Source organism: Bubalus bubalis, chromosome 19 (assembly GCF_019923935.1).
Source record: "Bubalus bubalis isolate 160015118507 breed Murrah chromosome 19, NDDB_SH_1, whole genome shotgun sequence".
In the NCBI taxonomy this organism is placed as follows: Eukaryota; Metazoa; Chordata; class Mammalia; order Artiodactyla; family Bovidae; genus Bubalus; species Bubalus bubalis.
Window position 1 is genome coordinate 2,866,467 of NC_059175.1, and position 16,753 is coordinate 2,883,219.

The 16,753-nt window shown below is 37.2% G+C and overlaps 1 protein-coding gene across 6 annotated transcripts in view; it reads left to right on the forward strand.

The window, feature by feature from the left end:
* The window catches only part of RANBP17 (RAN binding protein 17), a 362,482-nt gene that overhangs the window by 281,461 nt on the left and 64,268 nt on the right, over positions 1-16,753 (forward strand). For all 6 annotated transcript variants that reach the window (XM_025270839.3, XM_044932591.2, XM_044932590.2 and 3 more), the window contains 3 exons: positions 4,134-4,222; positions 13,882-13,989; positions 16,138-16,220. In XM_025270839.3, the coding sequence (XP_025126624.1) occupies positions 4,134-4,222; positions 13,882-13,989; positions 16,138-16,220 (280 nt within the window). The remainder of the gene's footprint in view (positions 1-4,133; positions 4,223-13,881; positions 13,990-16,137; positions 16,221-16,753) is intronic.

Sequence of the window (16,753 nt, forward strand, 5' to 3'; positions counted from 1 at the left end):
GCCTGATTCAGCTTCATCTAGAGTAATGCTGTGTAGGCAACAGCTACTGAGATCAATAGCAACGTAATGATAGTGGCAGAATTAAGTGAGTAACCTGAGAACTGTGCCTCAGAATGCATGCAGCTGCCACGAACCAAGGCCACACAGTGCACTCCGCGCTTCCGTCCTAAATGTTCATCAAAAGACGCCCTGCAGGAAAATGGAGTTAGATGCTCTTTATTGCTGATCGTGTCTCTTGCCACATTTATCAGGGAAATTGGATTAGCAGTTGGCAGCTGCAGGTAGACAAGATTCTGCAGTGATTAAATATGCAGCTTGGCTGCATTTGTTGTGACAGACCTTTAGTAAATTCTACTGTAAGCACCATCTGTCTAATTTGTATAAAGAAAACTTGGTGCTTTAAGCTACCGATAAAGAAGTAAATCTGTTGCTTTATCATAAACAAAACTTTTGCACTAAATGCTTTTAAATGTAATTTATTAGGTTAAGGCTATTTTTCTATCATGATGAATAAATAATACATGCAAAAGTGCTTTCAGGTACTTCATTTTGCAAGTACTAAAGATAAAAACAGTACTGTTTTGTTCTTCAATAAAGTATTTAGTATTCCAATCCACAGGAGGTGATGCTGTTAAAATATCTCTATGAAAATGCCGCAGGACTGCCAAATTCATTTAATTTGCAATCCTTACCAGGATTTTCTAACTCCCTGTTTATAGATATTTTTCAAATGCAGATTTCAGGATGAGCACAAACATTAAGGACCTACATTGCCAAATTGAAATATGGTTGTGAGAGGAGGAAATGCTGTAAAACTCCTAAATTTATAGCTTTGTTTTCTTACTTAGTCCTAATAAAATTGAAGAGAACATTGAATTTTTGTCTTGGGTTTTTCTTTTCCAAGTAAAGGGGAAAAGGAAGAAACTGCCATGACAAACCCTGGCTCTAAAGCATTAGTTCACAGTAAATGTTTCCCCCTATAATTGTACCCTTAGTAAAATACAGTCCAATACCCTGACTTCCCATGCATCATTTTTGATTTGGCCATGACGTCATCGGTTTTAAGGAAAATGAATGAAAACTTCTAGGAGGAAAAGGAGCAGTTAAATAGGAACCTGCTATCTTTAGTCTCTTCGTAAAAACTCCACAATGTTAAATTATTTAAAATCCTAGATTTTCAGCATGCGCACATTAAAAGTTTTCGCACTAAGTGCCAAATGTTGCAAACAGCACTTTAACAGAATGATTTTGCTTTGATCCCTGTAGCAGTTCCTGAATAATTTATCACAGGTTATTGCCTTAATTCTGGAGAGGGATAGAGCAATAAAGGCAGATGAAAACACTCCAGTTGAAACACCTTGGGGCCTGCTCATTCCTCTGACACGGCTCTTTTGTTGGAACTATTTAGAGGTTATTAAGATGTGTCTCCAGAATTAAGAGTATGCTGTAAGGATGAAGACAGCCATCTTAATTCTAAAGACAAAGCACAATGACCCTTCACCTTCTTTTTCTTTGTTGTTATTATATAGTAGAATTATGAGGATAATATTATAGCTGCCCCCAGTAGTGCCACTACAGTAAAGGGTCTGTCAGACTTTCCATTAGAAACCCTGTTTTGGGGGTCAGGGTGGAAGGAGTCGCATTTCAGCTGTTTCCCAGCCCATCCATCTCACACTTGGCACACAGACAACCGTTCACCATGCAGGAGGCTGAAACGCCAAGCAGTTTCTCCTTGAACTATCCCAGAAAGGATCCTGAGGATTAGGCACCCCAGACCTGCCCACTCCCCAAAGCAGCCTCACTTTATAAGGACCTCTCATTTTTCAGACTAGTCAAGTATGACTAGCTATAGGAGAAAGGTAACTTTTGAAATAAACCTCTATCCACTGTTTTAAATGAGATGGTAAATCGTGCCTCTTCCTCCCCTAAATTTCAGCCAGATCACCCTTTGCTCTCTGAGATTGGTTGGTAGCCTGGTTGAACTAGTTAACAGTTTTCCTTGTCTCATACCAAAACTGGGTATGTTTTGACTATCAAGAAAGTACTTCTTTAGTGTTGTTTGAGCATCTGTATAGATTATTTCAGTACTATTGCTGCTTTGAGATAAAAAATTGAGCATAATAAATCTGTTTCTTACATTAACACTGCATTTTCCTGTTCAATTGAATCTATTGAAAACATAGTTACTATATTGTCATATGCTTTCTTTGCTTTGTAGTAACGTTTTCTAATATTAAACATTGATATAATTTCATAGATTTGAGCCCTTTTATTAACTTGGCATCTTTTAAGCAAGAAAAATTTGTGATAAAATAAACATTAACCTTTTTGTGTAATAAGGATAGTCTAAAATATTTTTAGAGCCTTTTACACTAGACACAAACTAAAACTCATTTTTCCTCTTGACCAGTTCAGAGTTGAATGGTGAGTACCATATGTATATGTGAAAACTTAAGATTATTTGAAGAGTAGCCTGTAACCTGTAATAAAAATAGAACCCGAAAAGGCCACTTTGATAGGAAGACTGCAAAGAGAATTAGAATAGAGTTGCTCAAAGAAGACTTCTTAGAAGACGTATTTTGTTCTGGAAGCTGCAAGAAACATGGAAAGCTGAGAAAGAGAAGAAAGGTTCCAGGTGATGAAAAATGGGTTCCATAAGAGGCAAAATATGTTTTGTTTTTTTTTTAAAGTAGCAATCATATGAGACAGCTACAGAGAGACTAGCTGATTATAGAAAAATAAGTACTGGTAAGCTTATGAAAGGAAAAGGAATAAGTTATTTAAAGAAACAGAAACAAACATTCAGGGTTTACAGATTCAGAAATTCAGATTACCATCATTCTATAAATTGTTACGCAGTATAGAAACTGAATATTCCTATAAAAAAATCTTCCAGTTATATTGAGTCACCTTTTAGGTATGGGGCATGGGAGGGCAGGGAATCAAAAATCAGAGATCTTTGTGACAGATAAACTATTTCCGATTTTGAAATTTTTTAGCCATTAAATGATGGTCAGGATTTAATGGCTTCCAGATCCTTAATGCTAATTTAAATGCCCTCCTGTAGAGATTTTCATTTATTTCATATTCATTTCATTATTTTCATTTAGTCAGAAAATCTGACTAAAAAAAAAGTTCAGAGACCATTTTCTAGCAGAGTATTTCCACTGAAAACAGCATCTTCAGAAGTCACAGTTACATATCTGTTATCACACCCCCTTGTTTTGCAATTATGTTTATTTGTCCTCTTTGTTCTGACATTCTAGCATCTGTTCATGGGTTTTCTTTCTCTTTTCCCAACCATCATCCTAAGGACAGCTTAATTAAGAGTCCAGAGTAAAATCAAATCTCTTTTGTTTAAGAGTCAAATTTTTGTTTTGTTTTCTCTAAAGCCAAATATTTATGGAATACTTATGTATGTATCAGTCTCTTGTTAGGCATTTTTATATAAATTTATTCCGGACTCTACTTCTGTAAGAAAGACATTATTAGCCCCTTTAAGAGATGAGAAAACTGAGACTGATAAATTGCCTTGCTTTAAAGTCTTACAGTTAAGAAGTAAAGCTGGGTTTAAATGCAAGTCTTCTGATATTGAAGAACTCTTTTCCTTGCTTGGGGAATGTGAGTGCCATTCTGGGCATGTCACAGTACCAGTAGGTCATCTGGCCAGTTTTATGTTGTCCGAAGTTTCTGAGAGTATTCCTTAGGGATCTTTAAATGCCAGTGTGCTTTCAGGTTGGACTCCATACTGCATAGTGGGATGGATTTCTTACAAGCCACTGTGGTTAAGAATTGTTTTTATAATGTCTGGACCCTTTACATTTCTGTTTTGTGGAATTATCGGTCCTCTTTTTTTTTCTAATTTGGCATTATTCAGGAAAAAATATGTTAATCTAAATGTTTCTATGCCACTGGAATTATGACTTAGCTCAATTTATAAGAAGCAGAGTTGGTCAGCAGATCTGATGGTCTGTTTGCTTAAAAAGTCTGTGGCTTTCTATAGAAAGAGATCTGAGCGAGACATTTTAGCTAATGAATCAAAATCAGATACGTGGTCATTATTGCCTGATTATTACTCCATCTGCTCTGTGCTAACGTGAAAATCAATTACTGTGTCTCTTTCCCACTGACAGCGTATGTTGATCGGGCTGGCAAGAGATCTTCGAGGGATTGCCTTTGCACTGAACACAAAGACCAGCTACACCATGCTGTTTGACTGGATGTATCCTTATTACACTGTGACAATACCAGCTCTGTGCACAGAGGGATGCCAGGCCCCTGGCTTTCGTTTAATAGTATGGCACAGTAGGGAAGAGGAAACAAAGCTAAATGAACTAATGTGTAATCAGCTAAAAATTACAGCACAGTGGCAGCAGTACAGATAACTGAGCACAGCGCTTGGAGACCCAGCTCCGAGAGGTCACTTTTTTGGTGCCATTAAATATTGACAACTTAAAAATCACATCCCCAAATGATTGTTTATGTGAGGGTTGCGGGGTTCTTGGGCTAACATCTTTAAATCAAGATCAATGAAGCCTACCATTTGGCATTTTCTAAGGGACTTGGATTTTTACTGTATCTCAAATAGCAGAGCTGATTTCACTTTTTCTCTTTGAGGCTCTTTAATTCATCACGCTATAGTGTTTCATCATCATGAAAACATTAATGGACAAGAAAAGGGGAAAATAAATGGTTAGAATTTTTCACTGGATATAAAATTTGAATTTACCACTGCCAAGGCTTAGTACAGACAGCAAAAAAATTAAGGAAACAAAATCCCCCCACAGAAATGCCTCATCATTATGAATAAAAAGAGCATGGATTTGGTGTTAGGCAGACCTGGCTTGAATTCCTAGATCTCCATTTGCTGTGTAAACTTTGGCAGTTTTTTTCACCTCTTTGAATTTCCTCATCTAAAAAAAGAGACATCCAGTATTATGGCTTATTGTAACCATAGAAATAGGCAGTGTACTTTGTATTAATATAATGTCTGAAACATAACAGGTAATCATAGATGTTACTATTAATATTGTTTTAACAGTATTACATGAATCCTGTGTGATCTTAACAGAAAGTGATAGTTTATGCAAGTTATGTAAGTAACATAATGTTATCATGCCTTTGTGTTCAGTACAGGAAACCATCAGTGCATAAGAGAAATTCTGTAACCTTAAACAACTTCCTTTTTAAGTTACATTATTTCTCAGTTGCTGTTTTCAAACCCTTTTTATCAAACCTCCCTCATAAATTGCAAAAGAAACTTGTTAAAGATAGTCTTTAACTGATGGCACATTTATGGCAAAAACGTAACAGGATCTGGGCACAGTTTAGGGAGATCTCCACATGTTAAAGAAATTGTTTGACATTAATTTGAATACTGACTTATATTTTTACTTACTATTAAAACCTACCTCATCAGATTTGTGTGTCCATAGAAGGGTTAGAGATAAGAATTTCCTTCCATTGAGAAATCATATGTCTTTGTACCAGTATAAAGTACACGTGCAGACTGTAGACTTTAACAAAGAAAGTATTACATATGACTCTTCCATTTCTCTAAACACAAATAGAAGCTCACAAAGCAAAAACTCTTAATTTATTTAAAAAATTACTAAAACTTCATTTTGGCACTTTAAAATTGATGATTGTCTTGAAACCAACTACAATTCTAGGATGTCCAGCAATTAATGCTTCACATTTTCCTCATCAACAATCTTAACCAAGTGTTAAGATAAGAATGTTCCCCTCAACCATCAAAGAATAGAAATATCTGTCATAATTGGTACTGCCTAAAATTTATAGAACATACTATAATTTAACTTTTTAATTAAGCCCTTTTCATTTCCTCACTTAGCTCCTTCTTTTGGGCACCTATCAGAAATGAAACTTTTGTCCAGCAGATGGCAGAAAATAGCAAACGCGAAAACCTTGAGACTTACTGTTTTGTTTTGGACTAGAAACCACTGTCTCCTCCTTCTGCCCATAGACATCGGTGTTATTAGGGTCAGGGGCGGAGGGCGAAGTGTCAGTTATGCAGGAAGTTATGTTAGATTGCCACGCGAGCTGGCTTGGTACCGGCCTTGCTTATAATAATTGAGTTTCAGTAGCAAATCAGCTTCCTTGGGAAAAGGCCAAAGGCTTTTCATAATTGTATTGACAACAAAATGAATATGATAAATGGTGTTCATTCAGTTGAGGCAAGATTTATAGTTTTCCTTTGGGCAAGGGATGAAGAGCAAATATTTATAATAATAGTAAAATTTGTTTAAAAGTTACATTATTTGATAATTCAAAGAGCTTTATTAAAATATTTTGAAATACTTTAAGCAGTTTCAGGTGATAAAGTACAGATTCTTTCCAAAGTATTCTAGTAATATAAAAATGAGTAAGTATATGATTTTAAAAAAACATAGATATGAAAGTCATTTATTCTTCCTGAAATATTGATATGTCAAACCGTCAGTGATGGTTCTCACATTACTGCTGGGGAAAGTTTATTTGCCTTTTATCCACAAAAAAAATGTGTGTTCTTTAATTTTCTGTATAGTCCTTAGCATGCAGAAGAAACATCCTGTAAGAGCACATGTCATCTTAAAGTCAAATGCATCTTATTTATGGTGATTATTTGATAAAATGCTATTTTAGTGGTTAGCTGTTTAATTTAAAAGCATTTCTATAAACACTGACTGCATTAACTGGTACACAAACTACATTGCTTATCACTCTGTCCATCCAAGCCTAGATCGCCTGGAACTACACAGCAACCATGTTGATAAATTGTGCCACTAGTGGAGAACTGAAGACGAGTCGTTGCTACTTCTTTACCCCTATAGCGAGAGCGTAGCAGCGAAAAGCGTCTTACCTTGCAGTGTACTTAGTCGCCTTGTTTAAACTTTTCCCAGATCATACACAGACCTAAGTGTCAAAAATCCAGCAGGAAATTGAAAAAAAAAAAATGAAGGAATGTGTATGATGCGATTTCCTCACACTCATTCTTTTAATTGTCATAATTCTGATCTTTTGAGTACACTGTTTTCAGTCATGCAATCAGTGCTGTTGATTAATATGCATAAACGTATTATACAAAGATAAGTCAAGACCATGAGATTTGTAAGGAGGGGAGAAAACAACTTAGAAATAGAACAGTTCCAGTCCTGATTTTACCACTTAACAACCTGTGGGGTTTGGGGTAAATTACTTAATGTCTCAGAATCACAGTTTTCTGCTCCATAAAACAGGGCTAACAATATTTATCTCTCAGGTATGTTATAAGAAGTGAGTGAACTAATATATATATATATATATATACACACACACACACACACACATTTATATGCATATATATATATATATATATACATGTGCATATATGGGCTTAGTACAGTGTCTGACACAAAGTGAATACACTCCACCACTGCTGTGAGCTCCTTTCCCTAATACGGAATGAGACAAAGGAATCCAATTTGCTCGCCTATCCAGCATATTTCTCTAACTATGCTAAAATTCATGAGGGATGTAGATTTTTCTTAGCTCCTACCCCAAAATGAGCTTATGGTTTAATAGAGTCAGTTAGGTAACTATCTAAATGACTGTAATAAAATATAGAAGATGGTAAGGGTTATAAAAAAGTTTATAAAAAAGATATAAATAAAGTGATTGCATTTATCTGGGGCATCAAGAAAGGCTCTGTAAAGGTGAAGATATTTCTCTGAATCTTAGCAAATAAGTAGGATTGGACTATTGGAATTGTGAAGCAAGAGGTTTTTTGTTGGTCTAAGTACAGACTTAGGAAGGAGAGTAGTGGAAAAGATGTTTTGTCAAAGATAGGACTTATTTTATGGTTGGACACAGGTTGTCTGGGACCCTTGACTATCAGGCTAAGGAACTGAAAAACTTACTCCATAGATGGTATAAAGTAATTAATAGTTTTGATTGACTAGCAGAATTGTATTTCAAGAAGAAAATAGTTAGCAGTGTGTTGGACAAACTGAAGTAGGGAAGAAAGTAATCCTGAAAATGTGCTATTCTGCAGGATTTTTTTAGTACATTGTGCTAAGCATGAGAAATTAATAAAATGTTTGCTTTTTATAAGAATGAGTAAAGTGGATTGCTCATTAGAAGCTCATAATCTAGTGTAATAAATAGCTGTAATAAATAACTAAAAAACCATCAATGTATTGTAACAAAGACACATGCCAAGGACCATATGAACTTTGAAGAAAAAGAGGTTGGTGTTTGGGGCAAGAAGTAGGTTCCCCAGGGAGGTAAAAGTTGAGCTAGCTGTTGAAAGATAGATAGGCATCTGCCAGAAGGCTTCCCTCCATGAACAAAGATATAGTTGGTTCACATTCAGGGAATACTTTAACAATAAGCTCTGAACTGACAGCCTATTTCTGTTCTGGAACCACCTCCTCACACGCTTATCTCCTAAAAGTTTTAACAAAAGCTCTTTTGTTGCCTTCTAGTATACTAGAATGCCTTCTCTACTGTGAAATCTCAGAGAAAAAGAATTACATTTTTACTAATTTATACTTTCTTGGGGTCCAGCACATAGTAACTATTGAATGGTTGGATGGATGGATGGATGGGTGTCGTCAATAAGCAAACCTCATGCTTTTCAGTTTTTCATGTTTAACATCTTATAAGGCAATAACAAATCATTAATCTTTTTTATTTATCTGGTGTTGACCTTCAGAATTCATTGAACAGATCTTTCTAGGTGAAAGCAATTAGATCAGTGCCACTTCTACCAAAGGGCTCCCCACTGTCTTCCTCCTATCCATATATATGTAGTTCTCACAAGGCCACTGGAAAATTAATCACCTCGAGTGGGTTCTGATTCTCACCCTATAATCTGAGTCTGGGACCCTCACTCTGAAGCCCTTTAACCTCCCTGCTTGGTAGACCTCAGCTCCGCCTTCCAGTAATCACTCATTTTCTCTGTGGCAGTCACCTCTGTCAGAAGCATATTAGAATTGGCCCCACTCTCATTCCACACAGAAAAGGGAACATCCTCTCATATCCCCAGGCCTGATCCCATAGTGAATACAGTGTGCTCTGAAAAATATGATGGCCCTAATGTCTTAAGAATGCTTTGCAAAGGGACTTCTGGTGCTTATGATAGTCTTAGATTCTGAGATTTGGGCCTTTTCAGTCTCCTGATGGGGCTCCAGGTCCTTCCCACTCATGAGCACTGAGTTTGTGCTCAGCTCTCTTGGTGGAATATTTTCTCATTTGTACTCCACCAACACTGCTTCAGAATCTTGGTACTCAGAGCACTCCTATTACGTGTTTACCACCCATACTGAAGCGTGGATTCAAAGGAATAAAAGCCATGTATTACTATCTCTGGATCCCTGGCCCCTAGCACAGTACACAGCACATAGCATTTACCATCTGTTAAAAAAAAAAAAAAGGCAACAGATTTCTAATCCATAGAAAAAATAAAACTAAGTTGTCTGACAATAGCCAAAATAGAGTTAATAATCAAGTTTACTGATTCTGTATTTTTCATTTTCATCCAACTGAAATCTCGGACACACACACACTTATCATCTCCCATCTCTGCCTTATTTTCTTTGTAGTACTTTTTAATGTGTCATATATATGTTTAATTTTCTATCTTACTAGAATATAAATTCCATGAGGGCAGGAATTGTTTTAATGTTTGGTTCATTGATGTCTCTAGAGAGTCTAACAGTCATAAGACATTTATAGACTAGGCCTTCAATAAATACTTAAGTAAATTGTTTCTATATATTCAAATACAGCCTTAATATGGTATATCTAGGGGGTCAAAAGTATTGCTTTTTGCATTTTTAGGGAGCATGACACTCTTAAGGTATTTGAGGGCTTATTTTCATTGAATGTTATGTGAAGTATTTCCTTAAGCTGTGAAATGCACAGCTTAAAAGAATCGAATAGGTAGGTCTAATCAAGTACGCTACACCTCATATTTATAACAACAAATGTTTTTTGAAATCCATTTTCTGCCAGGTGCATGCGTGCAATAACTGCCTATGCACTGCTCTCAAAAAGCATATGATAGGAGAGATGAGGCACTGAGATAGTACTGGCACAAAGGGTACTAGGGCACCAGAGCCATGTACAGGAGACACTCTTAGGTGGGAGGGGTTAGGGTGGTGTCATGGAGGCTTCTTGGAATAATTGACATCTCTAATGAAATATGACGGACAGACAGCCATCAGCAGGAACATACTGGGCAAACACAGGTCTTTGCTCTTTAGAAATTCACTGTCTAATGGAACAGATGGGTAATCAGTTCAGTTCAGTTCAGTCGCTCAGTCGTGTCCGACTCCTTGTGACCCCATGAATCACAGCACGCCAGGCCTCCCTGTCCATCACCAACTCCCGGAGTTCACTCAGACTCACATCCATCGAGTCAGTGATGCCATCCAGCCATCTCATCCTCTGTCGTCCCCTTCTCCTCCTGCCCCCAATCCCTCCCAGCATCAGAGTCTTTTCCAATGAGTCAGCTCTTCACATGAGGTGGCCAAAGTACTGGAGTTTCAGCTTTAGCATCATTCCTTCCAAAGAAATCCCAGGGCTGATCTCCTTCAGAATGGACTGGCTGGATCTCCTTGCAGTCCAAGGGACTCTCAAGAGTCTTCTCCAACACCACAGTTCAGAAGCATCAATTCTTTGGCGCTCAGCTTTCTTCATAGTCCAACTCTCACATCCATACATGACCACTGGAAAAACCATAGCCTATTGTCTCTGCTTTTCAATATGCTATCTAGGTTGGTCATAACTTTGCTTCCAAGGAGTAAGCATCTTTTAATTTCATGGCTGCAGTCACCATCTGCAGTGATTTGGGAGCCCCAAAAAATAAAGTCTGACACTGTTTCCACTGTTTCCCCATCTATTTGCCATGAAGTGATGGGACCAGATGCCGTGATCTTCGTTTTCTGAATGTTGAGCTTTAAGCCAACTTTTTCACTCTCCGCTTTCACTTTCATCAAGAGGCTTTTTAGTTCCTCTTCATTTTCTGCCATAAGGGTGGTGTCATCTGCATATCTGAAGTTACTGATATTTCTCCCGGCAATCTTGATTCCAGCTGTGCTTCTTCCAGCCCAGCGTTCCTCATGATGTACTCTGCATATAAGTTAAATAAGCAGGGTAACAATATACAGCCTTGACGTACTCCTTTTCCTATTTGGAACCAGTCTGTTGTTCCATGTAATACAAGCAGTCAACCGTAATACAGTTTGTTATAAGAGTGGTGGTCAAAGTGCTCGAGTGAACTTAGATGAGGAAGAGATTGATGCCCTTTGACAAAAAAAAAAAAAAAAAGAAAATTTCACCATCCCAGGGGAAGTAAAACTTGAGCTAGATATTGAAATACAGTTTGGAATGTATTAGGCAGAAAAAACAGCATATAGAGGAATGAAGGCAAGGGAGAGTCTGCATCAGTGGATTTGCTGAGAATTAAGAATGGCTGAACCATAGAAAAGGGCAGGAGCACTAAGAGATGAGACCACAGGTAGGCAGGGACCAGATAAGGACCTTGTTTGCCATGCCAAGGAACTTGAAATTTATTCCAAGAGCAGGGAAGAAAATCGTGATCTTCCTCACCATGGAGGTCACTACCTGTAACACACAGGAAAGGAACAACATGAAGTGATTCAGTTCAGCACTTTCATCTGAAACAAAGACAAGTATATTAGAAAACATCAGAAAGAGACAGCGTTAGGGATAGGAAAAGAAAAATGAAGCTAGTAGCATATGAAGGGTTTTTTCTGCTGAAGTTTTAGGGCTTAATTTTATATTCTGTGTGCATTTGGTAAAGAGGAGGCCAGTTGTGGGTAAAGGACCAGTGGAGCTGAGTCAGAGTTTTCCAGGATCTGGTGGTCTCAGGCATGAACTTATCAGAGGCATGCAAGGCATGCACTCACTATTGATGAGGATGTTTGACAATTTCTCCTTTAGTGTACATGGGCCTACTTTTAGCAAACTGACCTAGAGTAGATTAAAGCTACCCAAAGCTTTTCTTTCAACAGTACATGAACCATGAACTTCTAAATGTTCAAGCTGGTTTTAGAAAAGGCAGAGGAACCAGAGATCAAATTGCCAACATCCACTGGATCATGGAAAAAGCAAGAGAGCTCCAGAAAAACATCTACTTCTGTTTTATTGACTATGCCAACAACAAACTGTGGAAAATTCTTAAAGAGATGGGAATATCAGATCACCTGACCTGCCTCCTGAGAAATGTGTATGCAGGTCAAGAAGCAACAGTTAGAACTAGTCATGGAACAACAGACTGGTTTCAAAGAGGGAAAGGAGTACATCAAGGCTGTATATTGTCACCCTGCTTATTTAACTTAAATGCAGAGCACATCATGAGAAATGTTGGGCTGGATGAAGCACAAGCTGGAATCAAGATTGCCGGGAGAAATATCAGTAACCTCAGATACGCAGATGACACCACCCTTACGACAGAAAGCGAAGAAGAACTAAAGAGCCTCTTGATGAAAGTGAAAGAGGAGAGTGAAAAAGTTCACTTAAAAGTCAACATTCAGAAAACTTAAGATCACTGCATCTGGTCGCATTACGTCATGGCAAATATATGGGAAAACAATGAAAACAGTGACAGACTTTATTTTTTGATCTTCAAAATCACTGCAGATGGTAACTGCAGCCATGAAATTAAAAGACGCTTGCTCCTTGAAAGAAAAATTATGACCAACCTAGACAGCATATTAAAAAGCAGAGACATTACTTTACCAAGAAAGGCACATCTAGTCAAAGCTATGGTTTTTCCAGTGGTCATGTATGGATGTGAGAGTTGGACTATAAAGAAAGCTGAGCACTAAAGAATTGATGCTTTTGAACTGTGGTGTTGGAGAAGACTCTTGAGAGTCCCTTGGACTGCAGGGAGATCCAACCAGTCCATCCTAAAGGAGATCAGTCCTGAATATTCATTGGAAGGACTGATGCGGAAGCTCAATGCCAATACTTTGGCCACCTGATGCAAAGAACTGACTCATTTGAAAAGACCCTGATGCTGGGAAAGATTGAAGGCGGGAGGACAAGGGGCTGACAGAGGATGAGATGGTTGGACGGCATCACTGACTCAATGGACATGAGTTTGAGTAGGCACCAGGAGTTGCTGATGGACAGGCAGGCCTGGCGTGCTACAGTCCATGGGATTGCAAAGAACTGGACATGACTGAGTGACTGAACTGAACTGAAAGCTTTTCTTCAAGCTATCATCCCGAATGTTCCTTGGGGCTACAGTGAAACTAAACAGCTGATTAAGTTAACAATTTTTTTAAAAGGAAAAGAATGTATGTAGATAATTTCTAAGCTGAGAGAGAAATACATGGGGTTTACTATTTACAGTGCCCTTCTGGCACAGTGGTAAAGAATCTGCCTGCAATGTGGGAGACCCAGGTTCCATCCCTGGATTGGGAAGATCCCTGGAGTAGGGAATAACAACCCACTCCAGTATTGTTGCCTGGAGAATTCCATGGACAGAGGAGCCTGGCTGACTACAGTCCTTGGGGTCACAAAAAGTCATGTATGAATGAGCTACTAACACTTTCACTTTCTAATTTTATGTATTTTATTGATAAAAGTTATATAATAAACACTATTTTTTTCTTCAGTAATTTGATGTGGAAGAAACTCGGATAATAGCAATTCAAATGTTTTTACCTTCATGAACTAAATTTATTTTCCTTTCCTACAATATTAAGTATAATGCTGTAAATATCATACGTTGCTTACATGGTACTTCATAAGTATGCTACACATAGAAGAAATGTGGATTCCTTTTTTTTTTCTTTTTCAGAGGCACCAATTTTCAGGAACAGTATTTCTTTTGACCCTTAAATTCTTTAACAAGCTTCATAACAGGTACCCAACATATCTGCCTATTCTTCAGAGGGCTATTGAGCAGTGGTATGGAGAGCCAGCATGTACAACTCCCATCTTAAAACTTATGGCAGAACTGATGCAAAACAGGTAAGAGGTGTGTTAGGCAAGTGGAAAAGTAATCTACTACTTGGTAGCACACATCAGAGATCAGACTTTCCTGCCTAGTGTGTGTGTATTTAAGGCTTAGCAAGAACCCAGGAACCAAAACTTAAGATGATCAGTGAAGTCAATAGAATTAGAGATACAAGGTTGAAACCTTTGGGGAGAAAGAATTAGGTGTATATGGGGACTCTGGCAACTGGGGAAAAAGTTGGAAGACCACAGCCATCATTATTTAAAAGGTTCTAAAGCATGAAATGGAGGAAAGGTGGTTTTAACCGTTTCACTGCTTTCTGTAGAGGAGAAAAGGAGCTGAGAGGTCTCTGAGTTGAGATGCTTTATTTTGTGGATGAGGCACCAAGGGCAATTCATGGACATACAGTTTGTCTCAAAAAGCCCTGGGGATTGTCCCTGCTTTGACTTTTAAGATATCCTTCTTCCTTTGTGCCAAAATGCACGTATGTGGTTGATTTATGCACTCACAATTTTTATTTGAATAGCAACTACAACACTTCTCAGGAATAGCCTGGTTAATCTTATGATTTGCACAGAGAAGCAGAGATTTAGGTTCTCCTCATATAAATATTAACAAAGGTGTACCTAAAAGAGAAACACTGCAATAAGCTAATTGGTTTTGCCACTTTAAGTGTGTCGTTATGAATATGGCTTAGCACCAGATTACCTGTCACGTAGCGATCCTGTTTCATCAGTTCCTCTTTGTAAACTGCGTGTTGGAAGGGAGATATCCAGACAGGGAAGGAGTATGGATTGCATCTCTAATTTAATCTCTGGTGCTGAGTATTTCACAGCAATAATTTAAAAATTTTAAAACCAGAGGTGGAAAAAGACCTGGCAAATAAATAAATGTGAGTATTATTCTTTTGAAAGCTGTTAGGGTTTTTAAAAACTGTTCTCTAGGTACCTTAAAGACTAAAGGAAGGGTAGCTATATATTTTATATTAGAAATTTAGTTTTTATTACTGTTTTTCAGCAAGATAATTAATAGTACATTACTGATAAAACATTTAATACTAAAGGAAAAAAATAATTACATTATATATTTTATATCTGCCATAGATGGATAATTCATATCTAGCACAATTGTTCTCAGAACTACTTGGCAAAAATCTATAATATCAGAAGATGTTATCTTGTTTATATTTCTCTGAAACCTAATGTGAATTGTGTACATACATTTCTTTAATCGGAATTGTATGTCAGCCATCAAATGTTTCTAATAGCACTTGTAATAAGTTATAACTGCACTTAATTCTAAAGCATTTTGAAAACACAGAGAGAACCAGCAATGTATTCTGTTCCTTAGCAAAGTATCTTTGCTTCCTGGTGTTTCTTTGCTATGATGCGTTTCATATTTTTACTGATCCCTTTAGAAATATATGGTTATTTGTTGAAAGCAGAGCAGCAAGGCAGATTAGAGCCAACTAAAGTCAAAGTGATGTTTAAAAAGCAAATATTATGCCAGGATGGCATATCAGTCCTTTGCCCTTTTCAGACTGTCCCCCCACCTGTCAGAAACTAGGGAAGTAAAATTGTTCTCATTTAGAACTTCTGGGATTTGTTTCTCTTTACTTGAGCTATGTGCAGTGGAAACTGTAGCCCCGTATGTAATTTAATGTGTTTGAAATATGCTTGAAGTATCAGATGATCCATTATGAATATGAGCAGTACTAAAGGTACTTAGATTTCCTGTTATATTGTCATTGTTTTAAAGATGTATATGAGGCACTACAGGAGATCTCAAATGTAAATATCTATACAAGTATCTATATAAACTTACATACTTGGTTTTTTTTTTATTATTATTATCTATCAGACATTTGCATGAAGGGAAAGGGGGCTAAGAGGTCTGTAATGTAGGCTGTCAGGATAGCGTTTTGACAGATAAATGATGAAGTATTTGAATGAGCAGATAAATGAGAATGACTGTGTTGCCCTAGTATCTTTAGTAAAAACCAGCACGTGCACTGTGTCCCCACTTGTTTGATGGAATGATGCTTTTAAGAGAGGGTGATTGTACTGTTGCTACTTCTAATACATAAGAATTCTGGGTATTTTAATCCTATATTTTGTTTCTTTATCTGTACATGTAGTCTAAATTTTTGCTGTATTTCTCAGATCCCAGCGTTTGAATTTTGATGTATCATCTCCTAATGGGATTCTTCTCTTCAGAGAAGCTAGTAAAATGATTTGCACTTATGGTGAGTATCCTTTTCCATATTTGTCTCTGCAATATAACTTTTATCTCTTTGGAGGAAAGAAAGATGTTAGTTATTTTGTTCTTTTGAAACTTCATATCTGTATGAATTTGTGAAGTAGATAACAGGGGTGCAAAAAGCTGGGTAGCTATCATATTGACATCAGGAAAAATAAGCAGTATGCCTTTGACTACAGATCTTGCCTGACAAACCTGATGAATTTCTTTTAGCTAAAACTTTAGTGTCATAAGCAAAGGGAATACACTATAAATATAATATTGAAGTAGGATATTGAAAAGTTACAGCATATTGAAAATTGCTAAAATTTAGATTAGGGAGTTCAGTATATTGGGTCAAGGAATGCTTAGACCAGTGTGTCACTGACACTGAATTTGGGGGAAATATCCTGGTAAAGAGCAGTAAATATTTTATTATAGGGAATTTGAGGGCACTATACCCTTAGAATCAGGCTTCTACAGAAATGATTGTCCTATTCAATTATAGTAAAAAAAAAATTGGTAATTATTTTTCTGCTT